Below are 27597 nucleotides of genomic sequence, written 5' to 3' on the forward strand. Positions count from 1 at the left end.
GGAGTAGGCCGCAGTCCTTTTCTACCTTTACCAACACTCTCCCCTTACCACATTTTGGCCACCGGGTGCACCATCATCACCTGTCTCCAGTCTCAAAGCACTTGAGTTTTGGGCTGACCATGGTGCCCCTGAGGAAGCCGAGGGAAAGGAAAGGTGAGAGCCAGGCCTTACCAAGTTAGTTGTGCGAAGCAGCCCACCAGACAGTCCTGTATCAGTACACATGGAATGCATTCAATGCTATCTAAATAGCCAAACCAAATAAAAAATGGTGTATAATGTTGTACGCGTTGTGCTAGCATGTGCTTACTTAGGATGTCACTTTCTTACACCTGTTATTTTTTTGATTTCAGACCAGTGTTAAAGAAGGATTATTACTTAAGCAGACGAGTTCCTTCCAGAGGTGGAAAAAGCGTTATTTCAAACTTCGCGGCCGTACACTTTACTATGCCAAGGATTCTAAGGTACCCATTGTTAATGACATAATTGTTTAAGTCTAGTTCACTAATCTTTGACCTGTTCCTATGCGCGGCACTCGAGCCATACGTTGCCACAGATTGACATTATATCCCTCCATTTGCCAGCTATTGTAATGATACACCAACGTTTTTACGTGAAGAATATGCTTTAATAATATATTTGCAGTATGTTCCTATAATTTAAACAGTACCACTTCACAAGCATTGACTTTACTTTCTTTTCTTCATTATTTTTACTTTCATTATAAATGGATTTATATTATTAATGGTCTTTCAGAGTTGAACAGCTAAGATGCAATGGCAGTGTAGAAAAAAACCTTACACATCATGTTACACCACTCCTTGGTGCTCCCAAGGCACACCTCTTTCACGTATATAAATGTTATTGTGTTTCGTACCATGTGTCGGACATCTTATTTATTTATTATTTATTTTTGTGTTTTATAGAGCGCGAACATGACCCGTGAGGGTATCAGAGCGCTTTACACGGTATACATTGTTGAGCAAACAAAAAGATTAAGGTGCAGGGACAAACAGATCAACACATATGGTTGCACTCATCGTCATAGACAGAAACAAAAGCAAGGTTCCAAATGTTTGTCGTGGGCAGCTTGTGATATGTGAGGCGGTAGTCTTAGATTAGTCCCGCTCAAGGAGGTGGTTGTGGGGCCAACTTGGGAATGATGTCACAATACGTCCCAAGGTCCAAGTAGACCTATTGTTGGTGATTGTCAGAAATGAAGGACTGGATACTGAGAACTGTTTTTGCTCATCACTAGATGGTTCCTTTAAGGCCCCAAAGGCACTGAGCTACCCCGGTAAGTTATGGTGCTTTTACATGGTGCAGAATCCACTATTTGTAATGGCCTGGGCGCTGATTGGGATTTCTACTTTGTCCATGGAAGATAGACCTTAACCATTTAACAGCTTGTTTTCGGACAAGCCCATCCTTGGCGCACTTTCCGATACCACCTGGTTCAACTTGTGCAGCTTCATTCCAAACCTCACCACTGGACATGATGACTTGCTCTTTCCCACCATAACATGTTTTTTCTTGAATTATGGTAGGAAGTAGTAATGAGTTGCCTCAGTACTGTTGAATTTCTCACATGCCAGGAAAGAACATTCAGAAACTGTCTGACCATTATATTTCTTTTTATCATATAGTTCTTTGTTTTACTATGTAAGTAGGTTGCATGAGTCAGGACATTTTAACCGTCTATTTTTTTTCTTCTTGACCTTTTCTAAATTTTCCTATTCCAGCATTTTCTGTTTTACATTGGCTAAAATATTTCATATGATGATGTATAGAAACATTTGCGTTTGCAAGTTACTGTGACATGTTTGATGCCGTTAGTTTACACCAAGAGTACATTTTCTTTAAAAAAATCTCTATATTGTCAGAACAAAAGTACAAAAACATTGTGGATCATAGACATCTGTTTTACAATGTAGCTCGTATGATTTAGCTTCTCATGCATTAGTTCTGGTCCTGCATTAAGCTGCTATGACTTTGACAAGTGTGTGTGTGTGTGTACACACACACACACACACACACACACACACACACACACACACTCACTCACTCACTCACTCACTCACTCACTCACTCACTCACTCACTCACCCACTCACTCACCCACTCACTCACCCACCCACCCACTCACTCACTCACTCACTCACTCACTCACTCACTCACCCACTCACCCACTCACTCACTCACTCACTCACTCACTCACTCACTCACTCACCCACTCACCCACTCACTCACTCACTCACTCACTCACTCACTCACTCACTCACTCACTCACTCACTCACTCACTCACTCACTCACTCACTCACTCACCCACCCACCCACCCACTCACTCACTCACCCACCCACCCACCCACTCACTCACTCACTCACTCACCCACTCACCCACTCACCCACTCACCCACTCACCCACTCACTCACCCACTCACCCACTCACCCACTCACCCACTCACTCACCCACTCACTCACCCACTCACTCACTCACCCACTCACTCACTCACTCACTCACTCACTCACTCACTCACTCACTCACTCTCCTGCTCCTAAAAATCCATAGAAGGGAGCCACACCATACGAGGTATCTTCAAAAGCAAAATACTATTCAGCTACCACTTGACGCGTTTCGGCCACCTCCGCAGCCTTGCTTAGAGACCCTATCTGTTGAGTAAGAAACACTATCAGTGACAATTAGAATCTGCAGCAGTTCCAGCCCCGGCTGTCAGCAAGAGGTGGGTTGAGAATTTTCATTAAAACTCTGGCCAAATCGGCCCCTGAACATGGTCTGGAGGAGGGAGCTTCGCACCTTGGTGAAAAGTTTGCAAACATGAAGGAAAACACACATTTCAGTGCACAGGTTTCCAAATAAACTAGTTAAACCCAAAGGATTATTAACAGGCTGGCATGAAAGGGGTAAAAATGGAACATTCCATTAGTTAATGGTCTGCACAATGATCCCAACGTGTGGGGTGGAATGTTTCTGCTAAAAAAAATGGAACCAAGCTGGGAATTTTACAGATCAATATCTAAATGGATTTTCTAAAATGTCATAGATTTTATAGGCAGGTAAAATAATCTGGTAATGCGGTTGAATACATTTTCCTATATTTTTTGCAAAATACAAAACTTAACTTCTGCTTGGTTTACCCTTTCTGCCTCTTGCAGGTTATCTCTTTTATAATGTGACCGTGGAACTACTTGAAATGAGAATTATCAGAAGAACAAACATTACACAGCTCTCGGCCTCAGGCTTTAATATGCCAATCTATACCCCCGACTGGCAAAATCTTACTGGTTCGCTCCACAGAGCTATACTATGATGATCTAATAGGCAGAAGGGGCAGGCATTGGCTAAACAGAGTGATCATATCATAAAAAGCTATTAATATACAGTATGAAATGGATCAAGCTGAGTTATGTTATGTTATTAGTTTTTATATCGCGCACAGCTGCCCCAGCGAAGGGGCGTCCTGGCGCTTGAACAGGTACTGAAACATAACATGGAACAAGTAAAAGGACCCTAGGCGGGTACAGAAAACAAAAAAGTTTTAATCATACGTCTGAAAACAGTAAGATCATTCGACGCACGGATGTGAACCGGAAGAGCATTCCACAAACCAGCGGCAAGTACTCGATAAGAGCGGCCACCCATCCTACTGAGTTTAAAACGGGGGCAGAGCGCAAGATGGAGAGCCTCCGATCTCAAGGACCTCAACGGGATGTAGGGAAAAAGCAAGTTCGCAAGAGCCGGCGGAGAAGAAAACTTCAGAATTTTAAAGGCCAAGCATAGCGACTTGAACTTAATTCTTTGCCTAACCGGCAGCCAGTGTAGAGCAGAGATCGTACTGGACACTGAACAATGTTTAGGAAGGCCGACAATGGCCCGAGCCGCGGCATTCTGTACCCTTTGAAGTCTAGATGCTTCAGCCTGATTAATCCCCAACAGCAGCACACTGCCGTAGTCCAGCCGAGATAGAACCGTGGCTTGGACCACGAGCTGTCGGGTGGAAGAATCGAAGAACTTGAGGACAGGTCTAAGGCCTCGCAAAATACCATAACAGGTAGCTGCGACCTTCTTCGTGTGACTCGAGAAAGAAAGGGCCGAGTCCATCCAAATTCCTAGATTCTTTACCTCGGAGACAGGAACAGGAGTGACGCCCAATTCAGGCGGCCACCACTGATCTCCCCAGAGCTCTGCATGCTTCCCCAACACCATAACGTCCGTTTTTTTGGCGTTCAATTGTAAGCAATTGGATCTCAGCCAATTTGCTACGGCCAGAAGTCCTGCTCGGAATCTAGGGGCATCCACCTCAGGGTCACCACTCAGAGTCACCGCCAGCTGCGTATCGTCAGCATATGAGGTCATTGTCAGACCCCATTGTTTGACGATCGCAGCTAGCGGTTTAACATACAGGTTGAACAATGTTGGACTCAACGAGGAGCCCTGAGGGACCCCCAGATCCAGAGAATGAAAAGTGGACTGGCCAGGTGGTATAGCCACTTTGAAGGACCGACCGGAGAGGAAAGAGCAGAACCACTGAAGAGCAGTCCCCGCAATACCAGCCTCCTCTAGGCGTTGAGTCAGAATACGGTGGGACACAGTATCGAACGCGGCGTTCAGATCTAATAGGAGGAGCGCCGCCGTTCACCCAGCATCGATCACCCCACGTAGGTGCTCGGTCATATAGAGCAACGCGGTCTCGGTGCTGTGTCCCGACCGGAAACCATTCTGACTCGGGTCTAGGATATTATTGCGCACGAGATAGTCAGATAAGATGGAATTTACATGCGCCTCGGTGATTTTGGCTATCCAGGGAAGAAGGGATATGGGGCGGTAGTTCTCAGGCAAAGCTGGATCTAAAGTAGCCTTCTTCAGAACAGGAGTGACTACCGCCTGTTTCCACAAGGAAGGGACCGTTCCAGAGGATAGCGACAAATTAATTAAAGAAAGTATCGAGGCCCGACACAAAAGGGGAAGAATCCTGATTTGCTCAGGTTTCAGCGGATCTAACGGAGAGCCAGATTTGATCCTGAGGCCCAGTATGTCAAAGGCCTCCATGGACAAGTCCGGCAAGGAAGACAAAATCTCCACATCCGGTGAGTTAAAACTCTCTAACTCTGGGTCAGGCAATGACCGGTTAAATCCTCGATAAATAGTCTGCACTTTTTCTAAAAAGAAGGATGCCAGACCAGACTTATCATTGCTGCAGCAGCAGTACACATTTCCAATCCTGCATAAATGTGCATATTAGTGTGACATAGTTTGCAAATTCATGAAATGTCCCAAAATATCAGTTTATCATTTTTCCGTAAGCACACATTTTTCCTCAAGCATCAGCATGTCATTTTCATAGTATGCACTTTTTTTTTTTAATACCAACTTTGCTCCTTTAGCAAAATCAGTTGACAAATGTCAGCTTGTCATTTTGTAACATAGCTAACCTTATCCTCAAATATCAGTTTTTCGTTCTCAATAATTATACATTTGTCCGATATTATTATTAATGCATGAATGACAGTTGTTACCATTATTTGCTCAACTATCCTGCATCGAGTGCCTGTCATCTATCCTAAGCAAGCCAATGCAGCCTTGTGCTGCAGTGTCCATTATTTGCCAAACAGTGCCTTGTGCTGCTCTGGTTTTTCTAGCCTTAGAGCCTGACCTAGCGGCCTCTACCGGCCTATAAAGGCCTGCTCTGGTGTGATCGGCGAGGGCCTTTAACAAGGGAGCGAGCCTTTAATGGCCGGTAGAGCCCGCTAGGAGGGCTCTAAGGCTATTAGAACATTCCACCCCAGAGCGCAGAATGGTCTAATTGGTCAAAACAAAGGCCTCTCGGAGCCCAAGGGATTTCAATCCCCTCAGGGGCGGAGAGGCCTTTGTTCATAGCAACAGCTGTGAATGAAAAACAACATTAGAATGTTATTCTGCGGGCTTCTACCGGCTTGTATAAGCGCAGAGCACTCCATTGTATGCAATGGAGTGCTCAACATTCTATATTACTTATGTCATTTAGTTTTAAACTGTTTCCTCAGTTGCCCCCATTTGCCAATCAAAGACTGGCATCTCCTGTAACGCTGCTTATCCGAGCTGCATTGGGCTAGTGGTCCTGGACTGGCACCTAGACAAATGATGAATCTCTGTGTTGCTTTCTATGGTTAGAAGCTGAGAGGTGTAGGATCCAATTCCCCAGGTCCCCTGTGTGGAAGCACCGCTTAGAGAGGAGACATGTTGATGTCAAGGATTTATTCAATGAATATGTGGAGTCTAGCTGCCAAGAGGCACTCAGGCTGGAGGTCGGCTGTCCTCCTTGCGGAAGGTTGGTAGGGCTGTTCAAACTTATATGTTACATAGCCTGGAGTAGGAGTGCAGCTGTATAAACCTTCCTGGAGTATGTAGATCTTTAGCTTTAGGGTAGGAGAAATAATATGGCCATGGTGCACGATTCCTGCCTCTTTGAAGATTGCTCAGTGTTATCTTTTGGAGGTCAACGAAAATGACATTGTAGAGGAGAAGGCTGATGGTACTATTTAAAAAAAGAAAACATTTTTCGGAGTAGATGCAGAAAGGAGAGGACCCTGTTTTAAGCCTATTTTATGGAACACAGTCCTACTGACTGTATTTAGGGGAGAAAACAAAGAGGTAGTTATTAAAAAGGACTTTGGTTGTTTATCCTCTTTTCTGCTGTTAGGGATAACCCTTTGCGTCCAATCATCTGATTGGAAGAGGTACCAGATTCATTGTGCCCATGAGCAGGATCTCATTCTTCCAGTCTTTGGGTCCAAGAGAGGTTCGCTGCGTTGAGTGCTGGCCATGTTTTTAGGCAGATGGTCACTTGATGGCATAACCCTCCACTTGTGTATCTTTCACTTCATCTGGTCAATGAAGGGTATTGGCCAATGTGTGACTAGTAAAGGACAGAAATAATCCCAGTTTGACTTTGTGTGCTTGTTAATAAAAGAATCATTCTAAATGTTGGTGCTTTACCTGATACTGCACATGTCGAGCTGCGCTTTGTGGCGATGTTAAATAATGTTAATAACCGAGATCCAGTAGTAACTTGGTATTTAGATATCTGGCAATTCCAAGAGGAAGGTGTTCCTATTACAGTCTAGCTTTCCTTTATTATTTAAAGTTTTTTGTAATAAAATAATATCCCAGTTTGCAGAGTAGATATTCAACAGGAAATGCCCCAAGCTTCCTAAAGTACATCTTTTCTAAAGGTGACTGAACAAAAATGATTACCTTGCCTAAGGTAACTGCTGACTGTACTCTGCCACTTCATGTTGTTGTTCGTTGTTGTTGTGTGCTATCTTGTTTCTTCTGTTGCACTGCTGTGTTGTAATCGTAAACCACTCTGGTACCTTGTCTCCCGAAGCAAGCCACACTATAAAAAATGTAAATGGCAAATGTACACAGTAAATATCCCAAATTGAAAAAAGAACTAAGTGAAACCACAGCAATATGAATATAGGGATTGCAAATCGGGGTGAGTGACTTGAACATTAAACCTATCATTATAGGCGGTTTCTAGAAACAATTGCACAAAATACCACATAATTTAAACCGCCTGGCTGTGCTAGTGTGGAAACACTTTCTTTTTTAATCCACTTGGGTTGTGACCTTTGCCCTTCGAGGTAGATCCGCCTCTGTCGTCAGTGTCTCCCACCTCCCTGAAGGTGTGACGGGAAGTAGCCGCTCCCACAGTCCAGCAGGGACCTCATCTCCTCGGACCTCTGGTGGACACGCAGCGAGCGGTTTCCTTTTTTGGGCCATTTTGCGTCTCCAAATACGTGGCCAGAAAGAGCAGTTGCTCTGCAAGCAGAACTGTGGAACTGGTGCAGGAAACCGACCTTGCATTCCGCACATTTCATTGTTCGTGTAAAAATATCCGCAAGCAAAAATATCCTGCTTTTGGAGAAAATAGTCTATTTTTTTTTCATTGTTAGCAAAAGCCATAATTATAGCCGCCTTGATTCACAAAGGGCACTATTTAAAAGGCGGGTACTTTTTCCCAATAGCTCTACTTCTTCGTTCGGAGCAAATTTCTGACTTTAGTGGATTCAAAAAAAGGCCACAGGAGCACTTCCTGCAGTATTAGAAAATGTACATGTGCCGATTTACAACCACTAGAAACTTCTGCCTGGGCAAATGCGAATCAAAAGAGCGTGAAACCCCTTCCCATTCACCCTCATTGAATAGGATCCCTCCCTGTTCCCATCAGGGGCCTTTGATAAGGGCAGATTTGTGCTTGTTCACAAGTTTAGTAAATATCCACGATCGTACCAGTGTGTGGGTGTCTACATACGCTTGTAGCCTGTAACATCCGTGAGCACACACGATCCCAGACACAACCCTAAATGTACTCATGCAATCATTTCACAATGATGGTGCAACTTCTACATTCATGTTGCCTACCACATCTTCGCAAAGTGCTCATGTTATGTGCCTAATAAGAGTTAAAGTTTATAAAATTACAGTGTGAGCATTTTTGAATTTGTAGGCTATTGACTAGTCTCTTTTTTGCTATTAGTTTGGTGGTACAAACATTTGGCTGAGATTAGGTCTTAACGGTAAATCTTCATTTCACTCTTAAACCAAGAACTACTTGAAGTTTGCAGTGGACTTTAGTGGTCCAGTATGAGAAAGTTGCCCAATTTTTAGAAGGTCAACAAAGTAGACAGCAGAGACATGGTTTCTAATATGCCAGGCTGCATATTTTCTACGTAAAGCATGTAGGTGAATGCAGGTTTTTCCCACTCATATTGAGTAGCCATGATGCCAAAAAGGAGAATCGTTAGCAGCCATCCTGTCGCATCACAGGCCAGTGGCGGCTGGTGACATTTGAAGGTGTTGAGAGGTGGTGAGGCATAAAGCCAAATGAAAGAGGACATAACATTTCTCATTACCCATTAGCAAAGCAGCACTGGGGACGTACAAGAAAAGCCACAGGGGCAGTGAATAATACAGAAAATGTATTCCCATTTTTAAAATTAATTTATCTTTTCTCTGCATTTTTTTAATCAAGCTACTAGATTTCTCTGCGATTCTTTCATGATGGCACGCTTGCTGCTTGGCTCCAGCCTTGCTAATACTCGGCATCATCTAAAGCATAAGGGCCGTAGGGGGTACTTCGAAGGCATGGGAACCAAAGCACATGCCCAAAACCGAGGCTGCTGCACAACGCAGTGTCGCCATGCCGCCCAGTTGGCACTTTACATTCTTTCACCCTGAATCCAGACAATTGGACCTTGAGCATAGCAAACGGAATTTAAAATGGAAAACAAAATGCATGTTTGATTCTGCGACAGGCGTGGGCCGCCCGAGCTGACTCGACAGCCGTAACGTGTATTCCTTGGAAGTTTACTGCTCTGCCGGGATGACGTGTGTTAAATACAGGGGCAGGTAAGTAAACACGGTAAACAATTCACCAGGTTTTACAATACAAACGAGGTTTGACATTTTCAAAACTAACTATTCACTAGCAGACGGTTTTCAGGAGAGTGAGGGGACTAGGAGCCCTAAGGGTGAACGCCATGTGAGAACAGAAACACCCACACACGAGAGTGTTTAACTTCCCTCCGACACATTCCCACTCTGGAAACTGAGGGTAGGGACCTCGGCGCGCCGCTGACCCTATGTTTGAGGAGCGCTCATAATACAGGGTGACTGTAAATACAAAACCCTAGCAGCTGTGGCCGGCATGTCCCTACCTTACACCCGGGTACTGGGCCACCTCTTCCTGGACGGTGTATAAAGCTGCAACCAGATCCCGCTCCCGCGTGTTCCTACAGGAAGCACCGAAGCAATGGCAGCGTTGTGATTGGTGAGGCCGCTGCCCCAGCCGGGCCATTTTCTCTATGTATGCTGCAGCATACATAGAGAACAGGGAGAGTGGGCGGTGTTGCTCGAGGGCAGGAGGGAGTGGCTTGTCCACTGTTGTTCATACGGACTGTTTGGGCGGCCTCAGGCTGCCCAAACAGTCAGCATGAACAACAGTGGGCAAGCCACTCCCCCCTGCCCTCGAGCAGGGTTGCCCACCCCCAACCAGGAACTTCTGCTTTCTCGCACGGTGAGAAAGCAGGGGGCGGCGCCCAAACGCCCCTATAGAGGAGCCGCCACTGTCACAGGCACCGTTGGGCGACCCAAGTTGTTGGGAGCGGTGTAAGAGATGATTGAAAGGTGCCTCCAGGACTACATACGTCTGTCCCGTAGGATGTGACTCTATAATTGAATGTTGCCGACTTGCCCAATGCATTTTATTTGTAGGGGGTCAGCTGTTCTAAATGTAATTGGGTCTCGTAAGGGTGCTTGAAAAATAAAAGACAAACTTAATCTGCCTCTTGCAGTCTGTACCAAATGAACCAACAAGCAGCAGTCCTCTTTCCAGTTACTTTGCTGCAGAGTAACTCCCGATCTACTTCCTCCCAATCGTCATGCCTTTTCTTCCCACACCATCAATATAGGTCTCTGTTAGTGTGCTCTAACTAGCCCATCTTCCTTGCCCTCATCTCTGTGCCTCATTTCCCTCCCTTTTACGCACCCTACATACCTAAGAGCATAAGTCCCATAACTGCTGCCGCTGGTGTTCAGAGGTTCGGTTGTGGCATTGTGTTGAATGCATAAGATTGTCCAATGTTGGAGCCTTCAGGCCATAATAAGATGCTACCAATTACCTGGCACATCCCAGTATCTCCAGCATTCCATTCGCCAAATGATGTCTGTGGATTCTCTAATGGGCCTTGTTTGCATTAGGAATGTGCGACTGGAACTAGGAGCCCATACTGTGGGGGGAGTAAAACCTTAAAAGAATGCACCTTTGTGTGTTAATCAACTACCAGTGGAGGTTTTGTGCCCAGAAGCAAGGCAATTTATTTCTGGGATACATTCATACCAAAGTAATTATTGCACCCCTCAGGCTCTCTTGGATATCCCTAGACAATACTCCAGTCCAACTGGTGTGAATACTTGTTTTTTCCGGCTGTGTTAATACTTACTTTTATATCTGAAAAGCGGTCTGTGATTTTGAATTTTCACAGTTAAATTTAAATTTCTAGTCTGATATAAAGACCACAAGCTAAAGTCCCTCAAAAGCAATTTAGTTCCAAAACTTCCCACAAAGTAATTGATAGTGCAGTACAGTGTACTCCGCACATAATCATCGTCTTGGGTAAATGCCCCATCACCACTTTTGTGTTCTTAATTCATGGATACGAAGATTTAGGGGCTGCAGGGACATGCCATCTATCTTTTTATTTACAGATCTGAGTTGGATTGTTAAAGAAAAAAAAAACACAAGCTTTTTTTTGTTGTTGTTGTAAAGCCCGTTCGGGTAAGCAGCATGGGGGAGTTGGTGACAAAAAGCAACATAAAGAGCTTGGATGGGGGAGAAGAAAAGCGAACAAGATGAGACATTGCAATGTTGAACTCGGGAGGAGAAAAGCAAACATGTAAGAGAGCACCGTGGAGCTGCAGGGGAAGAAGCACACAGGCAAGGAAGCAACCCGAGTGGGAAGCACACGAGGAAGAGCCCATCATGGAGGGGGGCATGGGAGAAGCACAAGCGTGAGAAAGAACAACTCGGAGTGCCGAGGAGACCTGAGAAGCACAGTAGTGAGACAGCTGGAAACACATGGGCTCTCGTGGAGTGCTTAAAATAAAATAAAAAAGTAATTCTTTAAAAATCGAGCTGTGGAAAGACACAAGTACATTGTAACTATTCCAAGGGAGGGACAGACACTAGATGGACAAGGCAAGTCCTCTAATATGAAGCAGCATGCATGCCAACCCTGCTGATTCAGGTGGAAGGCTACCAGTTTCAAGGCTAGTCTTCGCCTCCTGCATGCAGAAACCTGACTTGGAGTTTTATAAAACTGCCAAAAATAAAATGTTGATGTTAGTCACGCACACGCCCATCTCCCTCCTCCAAGAATTACCTCTGACATCAACGGTGAACACTTTGTCTTAATTCTTGGAGGGGGAGAATATAGCATGTGACAGGCCTCAACATTTTCTTTTTGGCAGTTTTTCATAGCGCAAACAAAAAATAGAGTTTAGAACTGTTTTTGCTTGCCATGTGTTATTAAACTGCCAAAAATGATATGATGGTTGTCTATCACCATAAATACCAATAGAACCGATTCAGGCAGATTGCCCCAGCTTTATTATGTCAGTGGGTAAAATACATTCTCCAGTCCTATTTTTTTTTTTTTAATTTCTCACTTCCTGGTTCTAAAATGTTGGCATGTATGGAAGCAGTCAAATGAGTGACAGTCAAGCTAGCCAGTGGTAAGCAATGGGAGTGTGCACGGCTATGCTCTTGATAAACCCACAATCTGCCTTTTGCATCTGGTAGACTAAACCTAACAAGCATTGCTAAAAGCAATGCCTTAGGCTCGACCTAAAAACGAGCCAGATGTAAAGGAGGAGGGTGTGAACTGATATGACAGCAGAGAAACCATAGCACAATTGGACAGTTGACGGGTAAGAAGCACCTCTTCTTTAATGACTTTTATCTTGCGACTTCAAAAATGCCCTGGAGCTCCTTACTTGAAAATTTGAAGTAACATCATGCTATCAGTTGCTTGTAGCCGGCAACCTGCATTACCTGAATGAATGAATGGCATTTTGTACCGCGCATACTTAGCCCCAAGGGGCATCAAGGCGCAAACAGACAAACAGAGAAGTCCAGGCTACCAGATAACAGGACCAAAAGACCGCTAGGAGCACAATCCCTTGTATGCCTGGGAAAAAAGCCTGATATGCTATGCCCCCATCTGAGACACTTAACTGACCCGAATGGGCTCACTTTTGACATTCCCCAAACTCAAATGATTGTTATTTGCCCCAACATCTGTTTGCGCTATGTCCATGTGAGACTCACAAATGACAAGGCATGTTCAGTGTTCATTGCTGGGCCACGATTGTGAGCAGAACAGCCAAGACACTGATCATGCTGCTCTGTTCGAAGAACAAAGGATGTGGCGATGGGCAGGGTACAGGCTCATGCCTCCTAATGCCAAGTGGCAGAGCCAGTGCCACTCGAAGTGCACAGGAACCACTGCAGTTAACATTACACCGACCACCACATTGAGTTACAGACGTTCACACCAGATTGCAGGTAAATTGGTGAACATGGCTGCTTACTGCCTGCCATGTTGGGAGTTGAAGTTGATCACAGTGACTTGGTTGCAAATGTTAATGCAGAGCTGCATAGGCCATCATGTACGATACTCAGGCCTGGCAGTAGTAACTAATCCCTGGTCTTACTAGACTTATTCTTAAGCTCCTCAGAAGACCACTCAGGATCACTACCCCGAAGCTGTATCTTAAGAGAACGCTGGCTCTCTTTACTATAGACAGTTTATCGTTCTCTTCCTTCAAGTTGCAACAGCCACCTTTCCTCAGGCGTAGGGCTACAGTACTCAACCCTACAAGGGAGATGGTCAAGAATTCTGCCTCTGGTTCAATCAATCAATCAATCAAAGCATTTGTATAGCGCGCTACTCACCCGGAGGGTCTCAAGGGGCTTGGGGAGGGGGGGTCCGCTACTGCTCGAACAGCCAGGTCTTGAGCTGCTTCCTGAAGGCGAGGTGGTCCTGGGTCAGGCGGAGGTGGGTCGGGAGGGAGTTCCAGGTCTTGGCGGCGAGGTAGGAGAAGGACCTTCCCCCTGTGGTGACTCTTCAGATGCGGGGGACGGCGGCGAGAGCGTGGCCGGTCGATCGGAGCTGGCGTTTGGGAGCGTAGAAATTGAGGCGGCTGTTGAGGTATCCTGGTCCTTGGTTGTGCAGGGCTTTGTGTGCGTGGGTGAGGAGACGGAAGGTGATTCTCTTGTTGACCGGGAGCCAGTGCAGGTCTCGCAGGTGTCCGGAGATGTGGTTGCGACGGGGGATGTCCAGGATGAGCCTTGCTGAGGCGTTCTGGATCCGCTGGAGTCTCTTCTGGAGTTTGGCGGTGGTTCCGGCGTAGAGGGCGTTGCCGTAGTCCAGTCGGCTGGTGACGACGGCCTGGGTGACCGTCTTCCTGGTCTCGGTGGGGATCCACCGGAAGATCTTGCGTAGCATGCGTAGGATGTTGAAGCACGACGAGGAGACGGCGTTGACTTGTCTGGTCATGGAGAGGGATGAGTCCAGGATGAAGCCCAGGTTGCGTGGTTGCAGCATTCCTCCCCACAGATGTGGATACCTTAAAGATGAACACAAGATAGGCCAGAGGATTAAGCTCACATCCAGTACATTGACAGCTGGACCCAGTCTGACTGAGCGCTCGTATTCAAGATTGGTCCCAAAATCCTTACGGGTAGTTTGCCTTCTGATGGGCTTTTATGGCAACTGGCTTCAAGGGAATTATCACGGATAAGGTGTGTAATGTAATCCAGATTACCTGCTATTGCTGCTTTCATTGGCTTCCTAGCAGGACAGAATGCAGTGGGTAAGCCGGTAGCTTATGTCACCATTTCAGGTGTGCAGCATTGTCCATGATCTTGGCCTGACTCCTTTTTGTTGTTGTTTTGCTCCTGTCAGACCACAGGCTGACCTACTGGAACTGGCCTGGTCCAAGTCCAGGTCCAGCCGGCAAAAGAATCCTACCTGTTTCATTCATTTGTTGTGAATTCAATCACAGATACACGTACTTGGCTTCATAAAGGATGGGTGAATCAGGAGAGCTGTGTGGTGGGGGAGGGAATGGGCAGGAAGAAGAGAGAGCAGCACCGACTACCACCAAACCCTATCGGTATCACATGAACACTGCACCAGGGACTTCCAACTCTATAGGGTTTGTAAGACATTTTCAGGAACTGTACCAGCTGAAGAGTCACTTGAGACTTTGGTAATGCATTAGTTGCTTTAGTTGAACTCTGACAAGATAATATCCTGATTAACACAACCGAGGCAGACCAAAGGCCTCCATGGAGTATCCTTGGCTCTCTTCTAACTAGGGTTAGTTGTCCTCATGCCTTACGGTCAGAGAGGCACTGGTGATGCCGGCACCAACTCTTCTGGGGGTGCTGAGATTTTTCCACGTCAAGGTTACATGTTGGCACCTACTGAGTGGAATTTCCTTTCATTAGCCTTCAGATCCATTATTGAACTAAAGGTTTCCAGGAGCGCTTTAAAAAATTTAGGAAAGCGTTTGAGTTGTACTCCTAATGTCAGCCTCCCGCATATGTTTTTTCCAACCTTCTCTGTTCTTCTGTAGGGCCTTGATAGCTTTGAGTAAACATGCACTTTAGAAGTACTCCTTAACATAACATTAATTATTGGAAATGCAACCTATCAAAAAGAATGAAGTACTTTTGTTTCTTATAAAGGTTTTTTTTTAAATAGTACAATTGCATAAACAAGGCTAACTTTTATAATGGGAGTTCAGAGGTCCCAGGTAAGTCGTTGGAAGCTGGAAAGTGTCATAGAAAAACCTGAAATTGCTGATACTAATCATTGTTGTGGGAAAGAGATGAAGGCCAGGCTGAGCTGTTAGAGGACCAGGCTAGCCCTGAAGTCCAGGGCAGAGACTATTGGTAAAAAGTCACCATGGCTCTTAAAGTGAATGTTGCTCCAGAAGACTAAGCTCCAAAAGCATTTACGTCTGATTAGGGAAGAGTATCCAGGGTGTTGAAGAAGCTAAGTAATAGGTCATGCCAAAGGAACTTTGCAGCTCTAATCTGCATAACAGTGCATCCAGAAGTTGACGCAGAATGCTGTGTTGTTGAGTGCAACGGGAAATTTGGCTCAGCTGGTTTTTCAGTTGCAGGCTTCCTGAAACTGAAGTCCCTTCTACGGGCAAAAGTCATTGGAAGAGGCAAATGCGGACTTCAGCTCGCGATATCATGAAGCCCTGGTGAATTCAAATTCTTACGCTCACAACCAGTTCTAACAGGGATCTGGCGTGCTCTTCAATAGATTGGCTCGGAAAGTTGTCTGTTGGACCTCAGTAGAATTGTAATTTTACATCTGGGATTTTGCTGATTTTTTCAGTCCTAATAGGTATAATAGTAACTTGTTTTTGATGTAGCACTTAGTACCACATTGCCTTTACAATTGCTGTAATCTACAGATGTTACTGAATTCACCGACCTTTGGAAGGATAGAATGGTGAGTTTACCTTACTGTGACTACATGTTTAGGCAGCTAATGCTCAACCTATTGATCCATCCTGACCGTATCAGATCTTGCATTTCAAATAAATCCTCATAGTCCTCTTCTTATGACCAAATCCACACATTAACGCTTGGCAAGCACCAGAAGAACTGTGCAGTAACCGAGCTACTCTTCTGCCATTCAACCCAAATTCTTGGAGCATTCCATTTCTAAGTGCATTCTCTGCTGATCCTTCCAACGTCCCTGGACTACAGTCCAGTTCTCCCACTAGGAGCCTGAAGAGTTTGCGTGCCATCACACAGATGCTTCAAAATCCCAGTGGGAGAGGTTGAATCTCCAGGCTGTAAAGGTAATACACTGACTTCTTCCAAATTACTTATGCCAGGATACTTGAGAGATGAATAGACTGCATTGAAGAGGACTTCAGTGTGGAGATTTTGCGTGGCCAGACAAAGAGGGTCTTCATTAACTACTACCACAAACTGATCCTCAGTTAGTTCCTGAAGAGACTGTACTGCTCTCCAGAACTTCTACATTAGATTGGTTAGGCCAGGCCCTCCTGTTCTGCACTTTGTAACTATGACCCAGCCGGCTACTTCCACCTGGTGTGTGAGTGCCTCCTGGTAGCTGCTTACTGACATGGGATCATCCATACAATTGGACAAATTGTAGGTACATGTATGGTATGTGCATCTGTAACATCACTGGCTGACAAGGGCTGAATGCTTATGTTAACACACGATGTGTCTGTTGTTCATGGTTAGATCTATTATGTAAAGAAAACCCTAATAAAAAAATAAAAAAAATCCTGGACTTCATAGCATTCAGACCTATAAGTTTGTGGAGCTGCAGAGAGAAAGCCCAAAATATTAAAATTATCTCACTGTGTCTATGAATAATTTATGCAGTTCAGGTTTTCCTCTTGTCCCTGGAGTAAAGAAACTGCTATTTTCAGAAACCCCGTGCACAACTTTATAGCCAGGGCTTAGCCATGTGGAGACCGATCCGTGAAGACTTTTGGTGAATTTATTGAAATGTCTCGGAAACGGGGCTAGTCTCTTTTATAAGTTGGTCAACTGTCTTTAGGAAGTGCAGCATTTTCAGGAGAGTTAATTTGGAACGTTCTTGTTAACTCCTGTTTACACTTTCCTGCATGTTACCTCTCGCCTGCCTGGACAGATCATAGAACAGCTTTATCTGAGCATCAGATGCAGGAGACAGCATCTAGTACCAGATGTCTGCTGCTGTCCTCCAGAGACGAGTACTCACAATTTGGCATGATTAGGAATTTGATTATCAGTCTTTCCAACATCTCTAGAGAAGGTGGTCCCTGAGAGTATTAATTAGCACATGGATGAGTCAACAAACACAGCAGATGTAAATAGTTGTCTGGTTGCGTAAAACAAAGTGTAGGCTTACCAAGAACATACAAGATTTTGCAGCTCCATTTATTTCCACTCTCGGCATTACTGTCACTCTTATTTGCTTGCTTTCTATTGGATGGCTTTCCTTTAAGCCAATCCATCTTGTGTCTTTCCCTTCTCTTTGGTTGCCTGGCTTCTGTGTTTCCTCTGGATTCTATGAGAAAACTACCTTTTTCTTTTTGTTTAGACCCTCTATTACAATGCATGTGATTTCCAGCTTCTCTTTCATGTGTTTTTCTCTCCCCCTCCACATTATTTTCTCTGGCCCATGTTCTTCTCCCCCTACCCTCCATGCTGCTCTTTCAACCTTGGTCTCTCTCTCATGTTTCTGCCCTGCTTGCTGTGTTGCTTCTCCCCTCACCTGCAGCATTGCTTCTCCCCTCACCTGCAGCATTGCTTCTCCCCTCACCTGCAAATTGCAAAAAACACAGTTGATGGACAGAATGTAGAACAATGTCATACATTCACCCCAGTACAGAGATCTGGGCCTAAATCCATCGTTTTTTTGCACTCCACACCACCCTGGGTTAGACACTGGCTATATGCAAATCAGCTCTGACCCTGTGCCTCATGGGAACAGTCCAGTCCGAACTACCAAGCCATGTCTTTCCCAGACCGGAATCAAGCATCCAAGGACCGGTTTCTGGCTATCAGCCTTCATCAGCCTGGATAGCTTGACTCCAGTGGTGTGGAGAGCCTGGGACTCACGTCTGAGCATACCCAGCCCACTCGGGGTGAAAATTGCAAAAAACACAGTTGATGGACAGAATGTAGAACAATGTCATACATTCACCCCAGTACAGAGATCTGGGCCTAAATCCATCGTTTCTTTGCACTCCACACCACCCTGGGTTAGACACTGGCTATATGCAAATCAGCTCTGACCCTGTGCCTCATGGGAACAGTCCAGTCCGAACTACCAAGCCATGTCTTTCCCAGACCGGAATCAAGCATCCAAGGACCGGTTTCTGGCTATCAGCCTTCATCAGCCTGGATAGCTTGACTCCAGTGGTGTGGAGAGCCTGAGACTCACGTCTGAGCGTACCCAGCCCACTCGGGGTGAAAATTGCAAAAAACACAGTTGATGGACAGAATGTAGAACAATGTCATACATTCACCCCAGTACAGAGATCTGGGCCTAAATCCATCGTTTTTTTGCGCTCCACACCACCCTGGGTTAGACACTGGCCATATGCAAATCAGCTCTGACCCTGTGCCTCATCGGAACAGTCCAGTCCGAACTACCTGGCCATATGCAAATCAGCTCTGACCCTGTGCCTCATGGGAACAGTCCAGTCCGAACTACCAAGCCATGTCTTTCCCAGACCGGAATCAAGCGTCCAAGGACCGGTTTCTGGCTATCAGCCTTCATCAGCCTGGATAGCTTGACTCAAGTGGTGTGGAGAGCCTGGGACTCACGTCTGAGCATACCCAGCCCACTCGGGGTGAAAATTGCAAAAAACACAGTTGATGGTGTGGAGTGCAAAAAAACGATGGATTTAGGCCCAGATCCTTGTACTGGGGTGAATGTATGACATTGTTCTACATTCTGTCCATCAACTGTGTTTTTTGCAATTTTCACCCCGAGTGGGCTGGGAATGCTCAGACGTGAGTCCCAGGCTCTCCACACCACTGGAGTCAAGCTATCCAGGCTGATGAAGGCTGATAGTCAGAAACCGGTCCTTGGATGCTTGATTCCGGTCTGGGAAAGGCATGGCTTGGTAGTTCGGACTGGACTGTTCCCATGAGGCACAGGGTCATTGCTGATTTGCATATAGCCAGTGTCTAACCCAGGGTGGTGTGGAGTGCAAAAAAACGATGGATTTAGGCCCAGATCCTTGTACTGGGGTGAATGTATGACATTGTTCTACATTCTGTCCATCAACTGTGTTTTTTGCAATTTTCACCCCGTGCGGGCTGGGTATGCTCAGACGTGAGTCCCAGGCTCTCCACACCACTGGAGTCAAGCTATCCAGGCTGATGAAGGCTGATAGCCAGAAACCGGTCCTTGGATGCTTGATTCCGGTCTGGGAAAGACCTGGCTTGGTAGTTCGCACTGGACTGTTCCCATGAGGCACAGGGTCAGAGCTGATTTGCATATAGCCAGTGTCTAACCCAGGGTGGTGTGGAGTGCAAAAAACCGATGGATTTAGGCCCAGATCCTTGTACTGGGGTGAATGTATGACATTGTTCTACATTCTGTCCATCAACTGTGTTTTTTGCAATTTTCACCCCGAGTGGGCTGGGTATGCTCAGACGTGAGTCCCAGGCTCTCCACACCACTGGAGTCAAGCTATTCAGGCTGATGAAGGCTGATAGCCAGAAACCGGTCCTTGGATGCTTGATTCCGGTCTGGGAAAGACATGGCTTGGTAGTTCGGACTGGACTGTTCCCATGAGGCACAGGGTCCGAGCTGATTTGCATATAGCCAGTGTCTAACCCAGGGTGGTGTGGAGTGCAAAAAAACGACGGATTTAGGCCTAGATCCTTGTACTGGGGTGAATGTATGACATTGTTCTACATTCTGTCCATCAACTGTGTTTTTTGCCATTTTCTCCCCTCACCTGCAGCATTGCTTCTCCCCTCACCTGCAGCATTGCTTCTCCCCTCACCTGCAGCATTGCTTCTCCCCTAACCTGCAGTATTGCTTCTCCCCTCACCTGCAGTATTGTTTTCCCCGTCCTGCAGTGTTGCTTCTCCTCCGCCTGCTGCGTTGGATCACTTTTAGTCTTGAAGAACACTCCCGTAAGTCACTGCTAAGTGTCCAAATGCAATATGTTTTTCTCCATAGAATACAATTACTGATCCAGAAATTGTACCATATCAATTTTTGAAAAATTTAAACATCCATAGTTTGATATGTACTTTCCCAATTCCAAGGTAATTAAATTGATATAAAAGTATGTGTTCTTTTTATAAATTGGTGTCTGATTTCTTTGATTGTGGTCTCACTGGCTTGGTGTGTGTTAAATGCGTACCACTATGCTCTGATGTATCTAACTGCTCGCTCACACCACCACGAAAGAGAGCATTTGGGCTGTCATGTGTGCCTCTGTAATTTCTTTGGGGTTTGCCTGGACACTCTGCACACTGCACCTCATTTTGGTGCACTATATAGAGAGCCAACTCTTTACAGGCACCACAACCTACTAGTAATTACTAAAAGAACAACATCAAGTATATCTCTCGCTTTGGGAGGCCCCTTGGATGGGTTGCCACGGTTCTGCATGTGGTCTCTACTGACGCTGCGTGTGTGCCGCTGCAAGACCACCGAGTAGCCAATGCATAGTCACTCGTTCAACTATAGGGGTTAGATGGGAGAAGACCGGATTAGGATGTAGCGGATGTGAGCAGCTAGTTGCTGGTTTATTGGTGCTTTAGGGTACTAAGGGTGCTTGATGACCTTTGATGTTTCGGTGTTATCAGACTCCAGTTGGATTGTAAGATGCTAAATAGATAGGAGTGGTGATGCACTTAACAGGGACTGGTGTTGATTGTGTGGTGAACATTTACAACAGGTGTTAACAATTTGCCTTCATGGCTGCATGAATTTTTGCTTGGTTCATGCACAGTTGAAGCAAGGGTGACCAGATAGCCATCGTGGCCTCACGACTATGTGGGTTGCTGTGCTCTGTCTTCTGTTTGTGTAGGGCATCCATATGTCCTGGTGTGCATGACTGGTTGTCTAGGCAGCTGTAGACTGTGTTTGGACGCTTGCACTGGGAAGCTTGGAGGCAGAGACTCGGTCCAGTCTTACTTGCAGCTTTCTTTTGGTTCTCCCACTGGGCTTTCACTGAGTCATTGTCGCTTCACATCAGACGCTCACTTGTGCCAGTAGATGAACTCACAGTCATTGGTAAGAGCAGTCACAGAGACTACTTCTGGCCTGGTCCCACCAGATCCTCTCTCTTTCTAGTCGTGGTCGGTCTATAGGTCTCCCAGTGTGAACCAGCTGCTCGTTGCACAACTTTTCTTTCTTTATCTTGGTGCTGCGTCATGCAACTTCTTTTTGACTGCCGCGGTTAGACTTTTAGTTCCTCATGTCTCTTCTCTTTCCCCTGGGTGCTCAGTGTGCACCGACTTTTGGACCGGCCAACAGGGCCTTGGGGTGCTTGAGTCAGGATTTGTGGCAATCAGGGAAAGCTCTAATCCAGTCCTCTTCTTTTCTTGTTCAGTGTGGCATCGAGCCACGTCTTATGTTTCCTCCTCAGGTACCTTCTTGGAGCTCCCGCTCCATGGAAAATGGGGAGCCAGGTTCCTGGCTTCCCTTCTCTTGATGGCACAGTGCTTGCCCCTTGACCCATAGAGTTCAGTCACCGTCAGTATAAGTGTGGTATAGTGTACTTTTATTGTTCAGAACAATGGGGCCCTGGTGTCTGCAGGGTCCCATGTGCACTGTGCTCCCATCCTCCTTTCAGTCTGGCCTTACTTTGGCTGGACCACCTGCTGCTTGGGGTCATGTCCCCATGGCAGGCTTGGCTGATCAGTTTGGCATCTCCATGGTTCCTGGCTGAGGGAGGGTGAGACTCAGTTGCTTTGTGGGGTGGCTCGTGATCTGGGTGTCTTCAGTGATACCTCCACTCCTTCATCAGGAGTAAGCAAAGGCAGAGCACTCCCTTGAGTTTCTGGGCTCCCCCACCTGTCTGCCCACCTCATGGGGCTCTGGGCAGTTTTGTGATGGGGGAGTTGTAGCCTGTCAAGTATTCGGGTGTCTTGATGGCACCGCATCCATACTGTGCACCGTACAGTGTCTGTGCACCCTCTGATGGTGCACTAGCTGCACTGCAGTATAGAGCCTCTCTTTCCAGAATTTCACTTCCGACCTCATGTCCATAGTGTAGTGCTTCTCAGCCAACCCGATGCTGATCCTACTCACCCAGCTCCTTTTATTTTTATCCTTGGCAGACATTGACTTGGCACAGTAGTATTGCTCTCGAGTGTGGGTAGCAACACAACCAGCCATGACGTCTGTTAGAAGGCTGTTCTGATGGCAGTGCGGCACTTGTCTATGCCAGGCCCCTTGTGGAAGCTGAGAGCAGGTGGCTTCTGGGCAGAGACTGCACGTTTCAATCTAGGTTCCCTTTCTGCCAGTGTTGAGCAGGTGCTTGGAGCATTCCTATTTTACTGTGCTTGTTAGTGCCCCAATGAGTTCCAAGTCACCATCTTTATTTTATTTTTTCTGGTGGCATCCCTCTCAGCTGGTGCACCAGCCCATGTTCTTTGGTTTGGACCTATGTGTGTTGTGGGGTGTTCACCTCTGATTCTCCTGTCTGTGGGTTGAACCAATGGCGCCCTGCCGCTTCTTGCAGCTTTCCTTCACCTGAGCACGGTGTAGGAGGAGGTGTGGCTGGCAGAAACTCCTCATCCGCCACAATTTCTGCGGGCTGGCTGTGCACCAGTGATGTGTGTCCTGAAGGTGCAGCACTTTGACCACAAAGCTCCTGCCTGGGAGAAATCAGACTCAAGAAGTTCCACCGGCTCTTGACCTTGCTGGACGGGTCCCTCATCTGTCCTGGCAGTCTTCTGTTTCAGCTGCGGCGCTAGTCTTCACGTCAGTTTCTGTCAGGTTGCTGCAGGAGGCAGTCTGCTTTCATACCGATGGTGGTGGTAGGTAGCCACTAGCGGTGCTCTTTATGCCTGTAATGGGTTTACTGCCTCGGCTCCACAAGGCAGCAGGAGCCACACCCACTGAGCAGCACCACAAGGCCTCACATGCTACCTGCCAGCTTCCCACACTTCACCTTCCTCACTGGTAGGCCTACTGTGCTTGTGCTAGCATCCTCTCCTCCCAGACCATGCCCAACACCCCTCCCAGAGCAGGTGAGCAGATTAAAGGTCGGGATGCTCGGCAGGCAGGGTCCAGTCCACCTCGTTGCCAATGTGGTGTTATGGGACCTAAGCCCACATGCTGTAATATGACTCGGACACGAGTGACTGGCCCCAGGCAGGTGCACCCAGCCTCTTTTATTAGCAGGGTCACCTGACCAGTGACGCCTGCGTAGGATGGGTGTGGTTGGGTTGAAGTACAGTGTAAGAAGCTGGCTCTGTATATACTCTACCAAAGTGAGGCATAGTGTGCACAGAGTCCAGTGGAACCCCAAAAGTAGGCAGAGGTAAAGTTAGATAGAACCTTACTCTCTATTTGTGGTAGTGTGGTCGAGCAGTAAGGCAGTATCAGAGGAACGTGTTAAGCATTTGTTGTACACACTCAGTCAGCAAATGAATTCACACACTCAAAGACTGAACTTCAGACCAATTGTTTTTGTATAAAAATATTCTTTTAGTTATTTTATTTTCTAGAACCAAGCAAGCCTGGCACAGGTAGGCAATAAGTCCTTTACAGTAATAATGCAATTGAAATACAGTTTGAATGATACTTGTGTATGCACTCACTTTGGTTTGGATTAGAGTATGGCTGCAGAGAAATTGAATATTTAGTAAATGCAGTACATAGACTTGAATAGGCTTTTTAGTAAAATAGCAGGTAAGTAACTTTTGAGATGACTAGGCTTACACAGAGTAGTATCCCTAGATACTACTCTGGGACATTTCCTGAAAACAGGTAAGTAAAATCTGTTTTGTTAGATTATGCAATGCTAAAGAATTTCTTTAGTTTCTCAAACTCCACATAGAAACTTTTCACAGAAAAACAGTCAATGTTATCCTATGGAGGAAAATAGTGTTATCGGGTTTGAGGTAAGTATTTGGAAGTGGGAGTTGAGATTCTGGGGGTAGACTCGGGTGTCCCCCAGGGTCAAGGATGCACTCTAGTTACACCCTCAGCGGCATTAGGGCGGCCGGGTGCAGAGTGTTGAGGCCCGATGCTATCCAATGGAGGATAGGGGTCTCCGGTTGGTGACTGCTGACTAGCAGTCCACTTGGTTGTGGGAGCAAAGCTCCTGAACTTTAGCTCCGGGCAAATGGGGAAACAAAGTAGCATCAAAGGTGCACCCTTAGCGGCACTAGGGCAGCCGGGTGCAGGTTGCTGTTTTGACGTCGGACGCCCTGTTTTCAATGGAGAACCTCTGGTTTGTAAAGACAATGCAGGCTTGGGGACGAATGTCTTCTGGGTGCGACCACCACTTCGAGAGGTACGTTGGGAAGTTAGGGGTTGGTTAGGCACAGTCGGTTTGGGCACACAAGGCTGTGGGGGGTTGGGTGCAGGGGTGCCCTTTGGGGTCGGATCTTCTTACCAGCTACTGGTCGCGGTTAGGGGGGCCTTCTGGATTTAGACTGCAGGCGTCGGCTGGAGGCTTGAGGCAGGTCAGGGGTCCCCGGATCTCATGCCAGGATCGCCGTGGTTACCTCCTCGTGGTGTTTGCCCACTCCAGCTTGGGCCATGGACAGCGGGTGCTGAGTGGTGCCGATTCGCAGTTTCCGTGCAAGGCCAGAGGTTGTAGATGAACAAATCTGGTGTTCACAGGAGACCAGGTCTTTGTAGTTGAAGGCAGGCAGGTCCTCAGGGGTTTTCGAGGTTGCTGGCTACAGGACACATTGGGATTTCGCGGGAGCAGGTTCGAGGGGGAGACAGGCCGGTAGGGCTGGCGCCAAGTCAGTGGGCGTCTTCCTATTGTTAGCTGCTGCACGGATGTTCAGTCCTTCGTCTTCTTCTTCTTGTAGTTTCTTCTTATCTGAGGAAGCAAGATTCACGGGTGCCCCTAAATACTAGATTTAGGGGTGTTACAGTTCGGTAAAAGGCAGGAACCAGTGGGAGGGAGGCCTGAGCCTGCCCCTGGTTGGCTGAGTCCCCCCATCTTCAAGATGGCGTGGACTGAGAGTTGTACTGCATCTTGCCTCCCCACCTGAGGGGTGGAGTTGGCAGAGGTGGGCACAACTCTATTTCTCACTTATTTTTTCCGCCCAAAGTGGGGGTCAGACAGGTGGGGACCAGTTGCTGAGAGCAGCAAGTGGCTTGGGGAAGCTCACAAAGGCGACAAATCTTTGAAGCTTCCCCTTTGTGAATTCTGCCCATCCTGGGGGAGGAGGCTTGGCACCTCGTCCCTGGATGTGCATTGTTTCAGGCCCCAAAGAGCAGCAGGCTCTCAACCCGGGGGTCCAGAAACATGTCTGATGGTGGCAGCTGAAAGCAGCCGCTCAGCCTGGACACTAGTGGTAGGTTAGTTTTCAGGGGGCATCTCTAAGATGCCCTCTGTGTGCATTTTCATTAAATCCCACACTGGCATCAGTGTGGGTTTAATGTAATGACAAACTCCCAGCACCATATACTCTTAATGGCAGCACTGCACTTACAATGTCTAAGAATGGACTTAGACACTGTAGGAGTACATGGCTCATGCACCTGTACCCTCACCACTGGTATAGTGCACCCAGCTAGAGGGGTGACTGACTAATGCCAGGGCAGTGGGTTGTAGGCATGGCACCCAGAGATGGGTGCACTGTCGACTCTTCACTTTGCTCTGCACCAAGACACGCAGCCTGCAAAGGCAGTGTGTGAGTGTCAGGGCACAGGACTTCTAAGGGTGGCACAATAAGTGCTGCAGCCCTTAGAGGCCTTCTCTGGTCACAATGCCCCGGGTACCTGTGGTACCATTTACCAGGTGCTGACCTGTGGCCAGAGATGCCAATTGGGTTTAGGCTTCAATGCAGGTTTAGGGAAGGAACATAGGCCCCTGGGTACCTGATTAGCAGGAGCCCAGGGCACACTCAGTCAAAGTACATCAGCAATTCAGTAAAAAGTGGGGGCAACCATGCAGAAAGAGGGCACTTACAGCCTTTAGGGAGGGACTGCCCCTACAATGTATTCTGTTGTGTATGGCAGAGAGAATACTGATATGGAGGAGATGATTGGAAGCAAGCGCAGAAGAAGAGTGAAAAATTGTGCTAAACAGGAAAAGGGTGGTGTATGAGATGTGCAGGTGAGTGATTTCAAAATGATGTGGGGAGACAAAATGGTGAAAATGTCTAACAGTGAGAAACTGTGGAGGAAAGTGCTGAGAAGGGGAGAACAGAGTGACTAAGGAACTCTGAAGAGGACTACCCCTTTCACAGATCTTATGAATGTTTAAAACAGTCTCGCATTTTCATTTCTAATTATTCAAAACAAAATCACTGGTACTCATTTATCTGATACAGCCTACAAGCATTAGCAAAGCTAATAGGTCTGGGTTGGTTTAGATGTTTGTATTAATTGTGTGAAATGTGTGGATGCAATAAAAGAAAACTCAGTGAGTTGCCCAAATACCAGCTGGGTGATAGACTTATTGTCCACGTCCCTTTTTGAGTCCTCCCGCCTTTTTCATTTCACTTACAGCACTGTCATATCTTTTATTTGGGAGGCCCCCCACAGTTGCACTGCCCCCCATGATTATTCTTTCCAGAGGAAGACACCGCCCTTGAAATCTCTCCCAACCTTTTCCTACCATCAGCCAAGTTCTCTAATGCTTGTGATTTGGATTGCTGTTGTACCGCAGTTTTGGGGATACCGTGCCTGAGTGGGAAGTCTCCAGGCTGAATAATTCTCACTGCACATCTCCGACTGCCTGAAACCCCCTGTCTCTTCCTTTCACCTGATTTAAAGCTACGGATCCTTGATGGGCCAGCACAGGAAGTGGAGTTAGCCGAAGCACTGACAAGCCAAAATGCCAATGGATGGGGTTCCAAAACCCCTAGCTAAAATTACATTGTGACTCGCCCAGTACTCTTGCCTTAGTAAAGGCAAAACTTTGTATGTAATCCAGCTGGAGCCTTCGAGATTTGAATGCTTTGATGCAGAACAATGCAATTTCCTCATACCATGTTTTGCTCAGTCTTCATCAGTTTGAGCCCTCTGCACAGTAACTTTCTTACTTCCCGCTTGCTCTTTTCCTTCTTTCCATTTACTACTCCCTCTCACACATTTTGTGATGTTTTCACTTGTTGATTGAGTAATATTTGAAAACAAGACAAACATCTTTGGACAGGTTGTGTAATTTGGGTTACATTTCCTAGTTGCCCATCTTTAATTTTTTAATGCTACACGTAGAGCTTGTGCAAATAATTCTACTGTGTGAGTGTTTTTCAGTGAACATATAGTTCTGGTTTGTAATATGTTTGTGTTCTCTTCCATTTATAG

The 27597-nt window shown here is 46.6% G+C and overlaps 1 protein-coding gene across 3 annotated transcripts in view; it reads left to right on the plus strand.

Moving 5' to 3' along the window:
• DGKH (diacylglycerol kinase eta) overlaps nt 1–27597 on the plus strand; it is a 681607-nt gene that overhangs the window by 286879 nt on the left and 367131 nt on the right. For all 3 annotated transcript variants that reach the window (XM_078657279.1, XM_078657278.1, XM_078657277.1), the window contains exon 2: nt 351–461. In XM_078657279.1, the coding sequence (XP_078513405.1) occupies nt 351–461 (111 nt within the window). The remainder of the gene's footprint in view (nt 1–350; nt 462–27597) is intronic.

The sequence above is a fragment of the Lissotriton helveticus genome, chromosome 8 (assembly GCF_964261635.1).
Source record: "Lissotriton helveticus chromosome 8, aLisHel1.1, whole genome shotgun sequence".
NCBI lineage: Eukaryota > Metazoa > Chordata > Amphibia > Caudata > Salamandridae > Lissotriton > Lissotriton helveticus.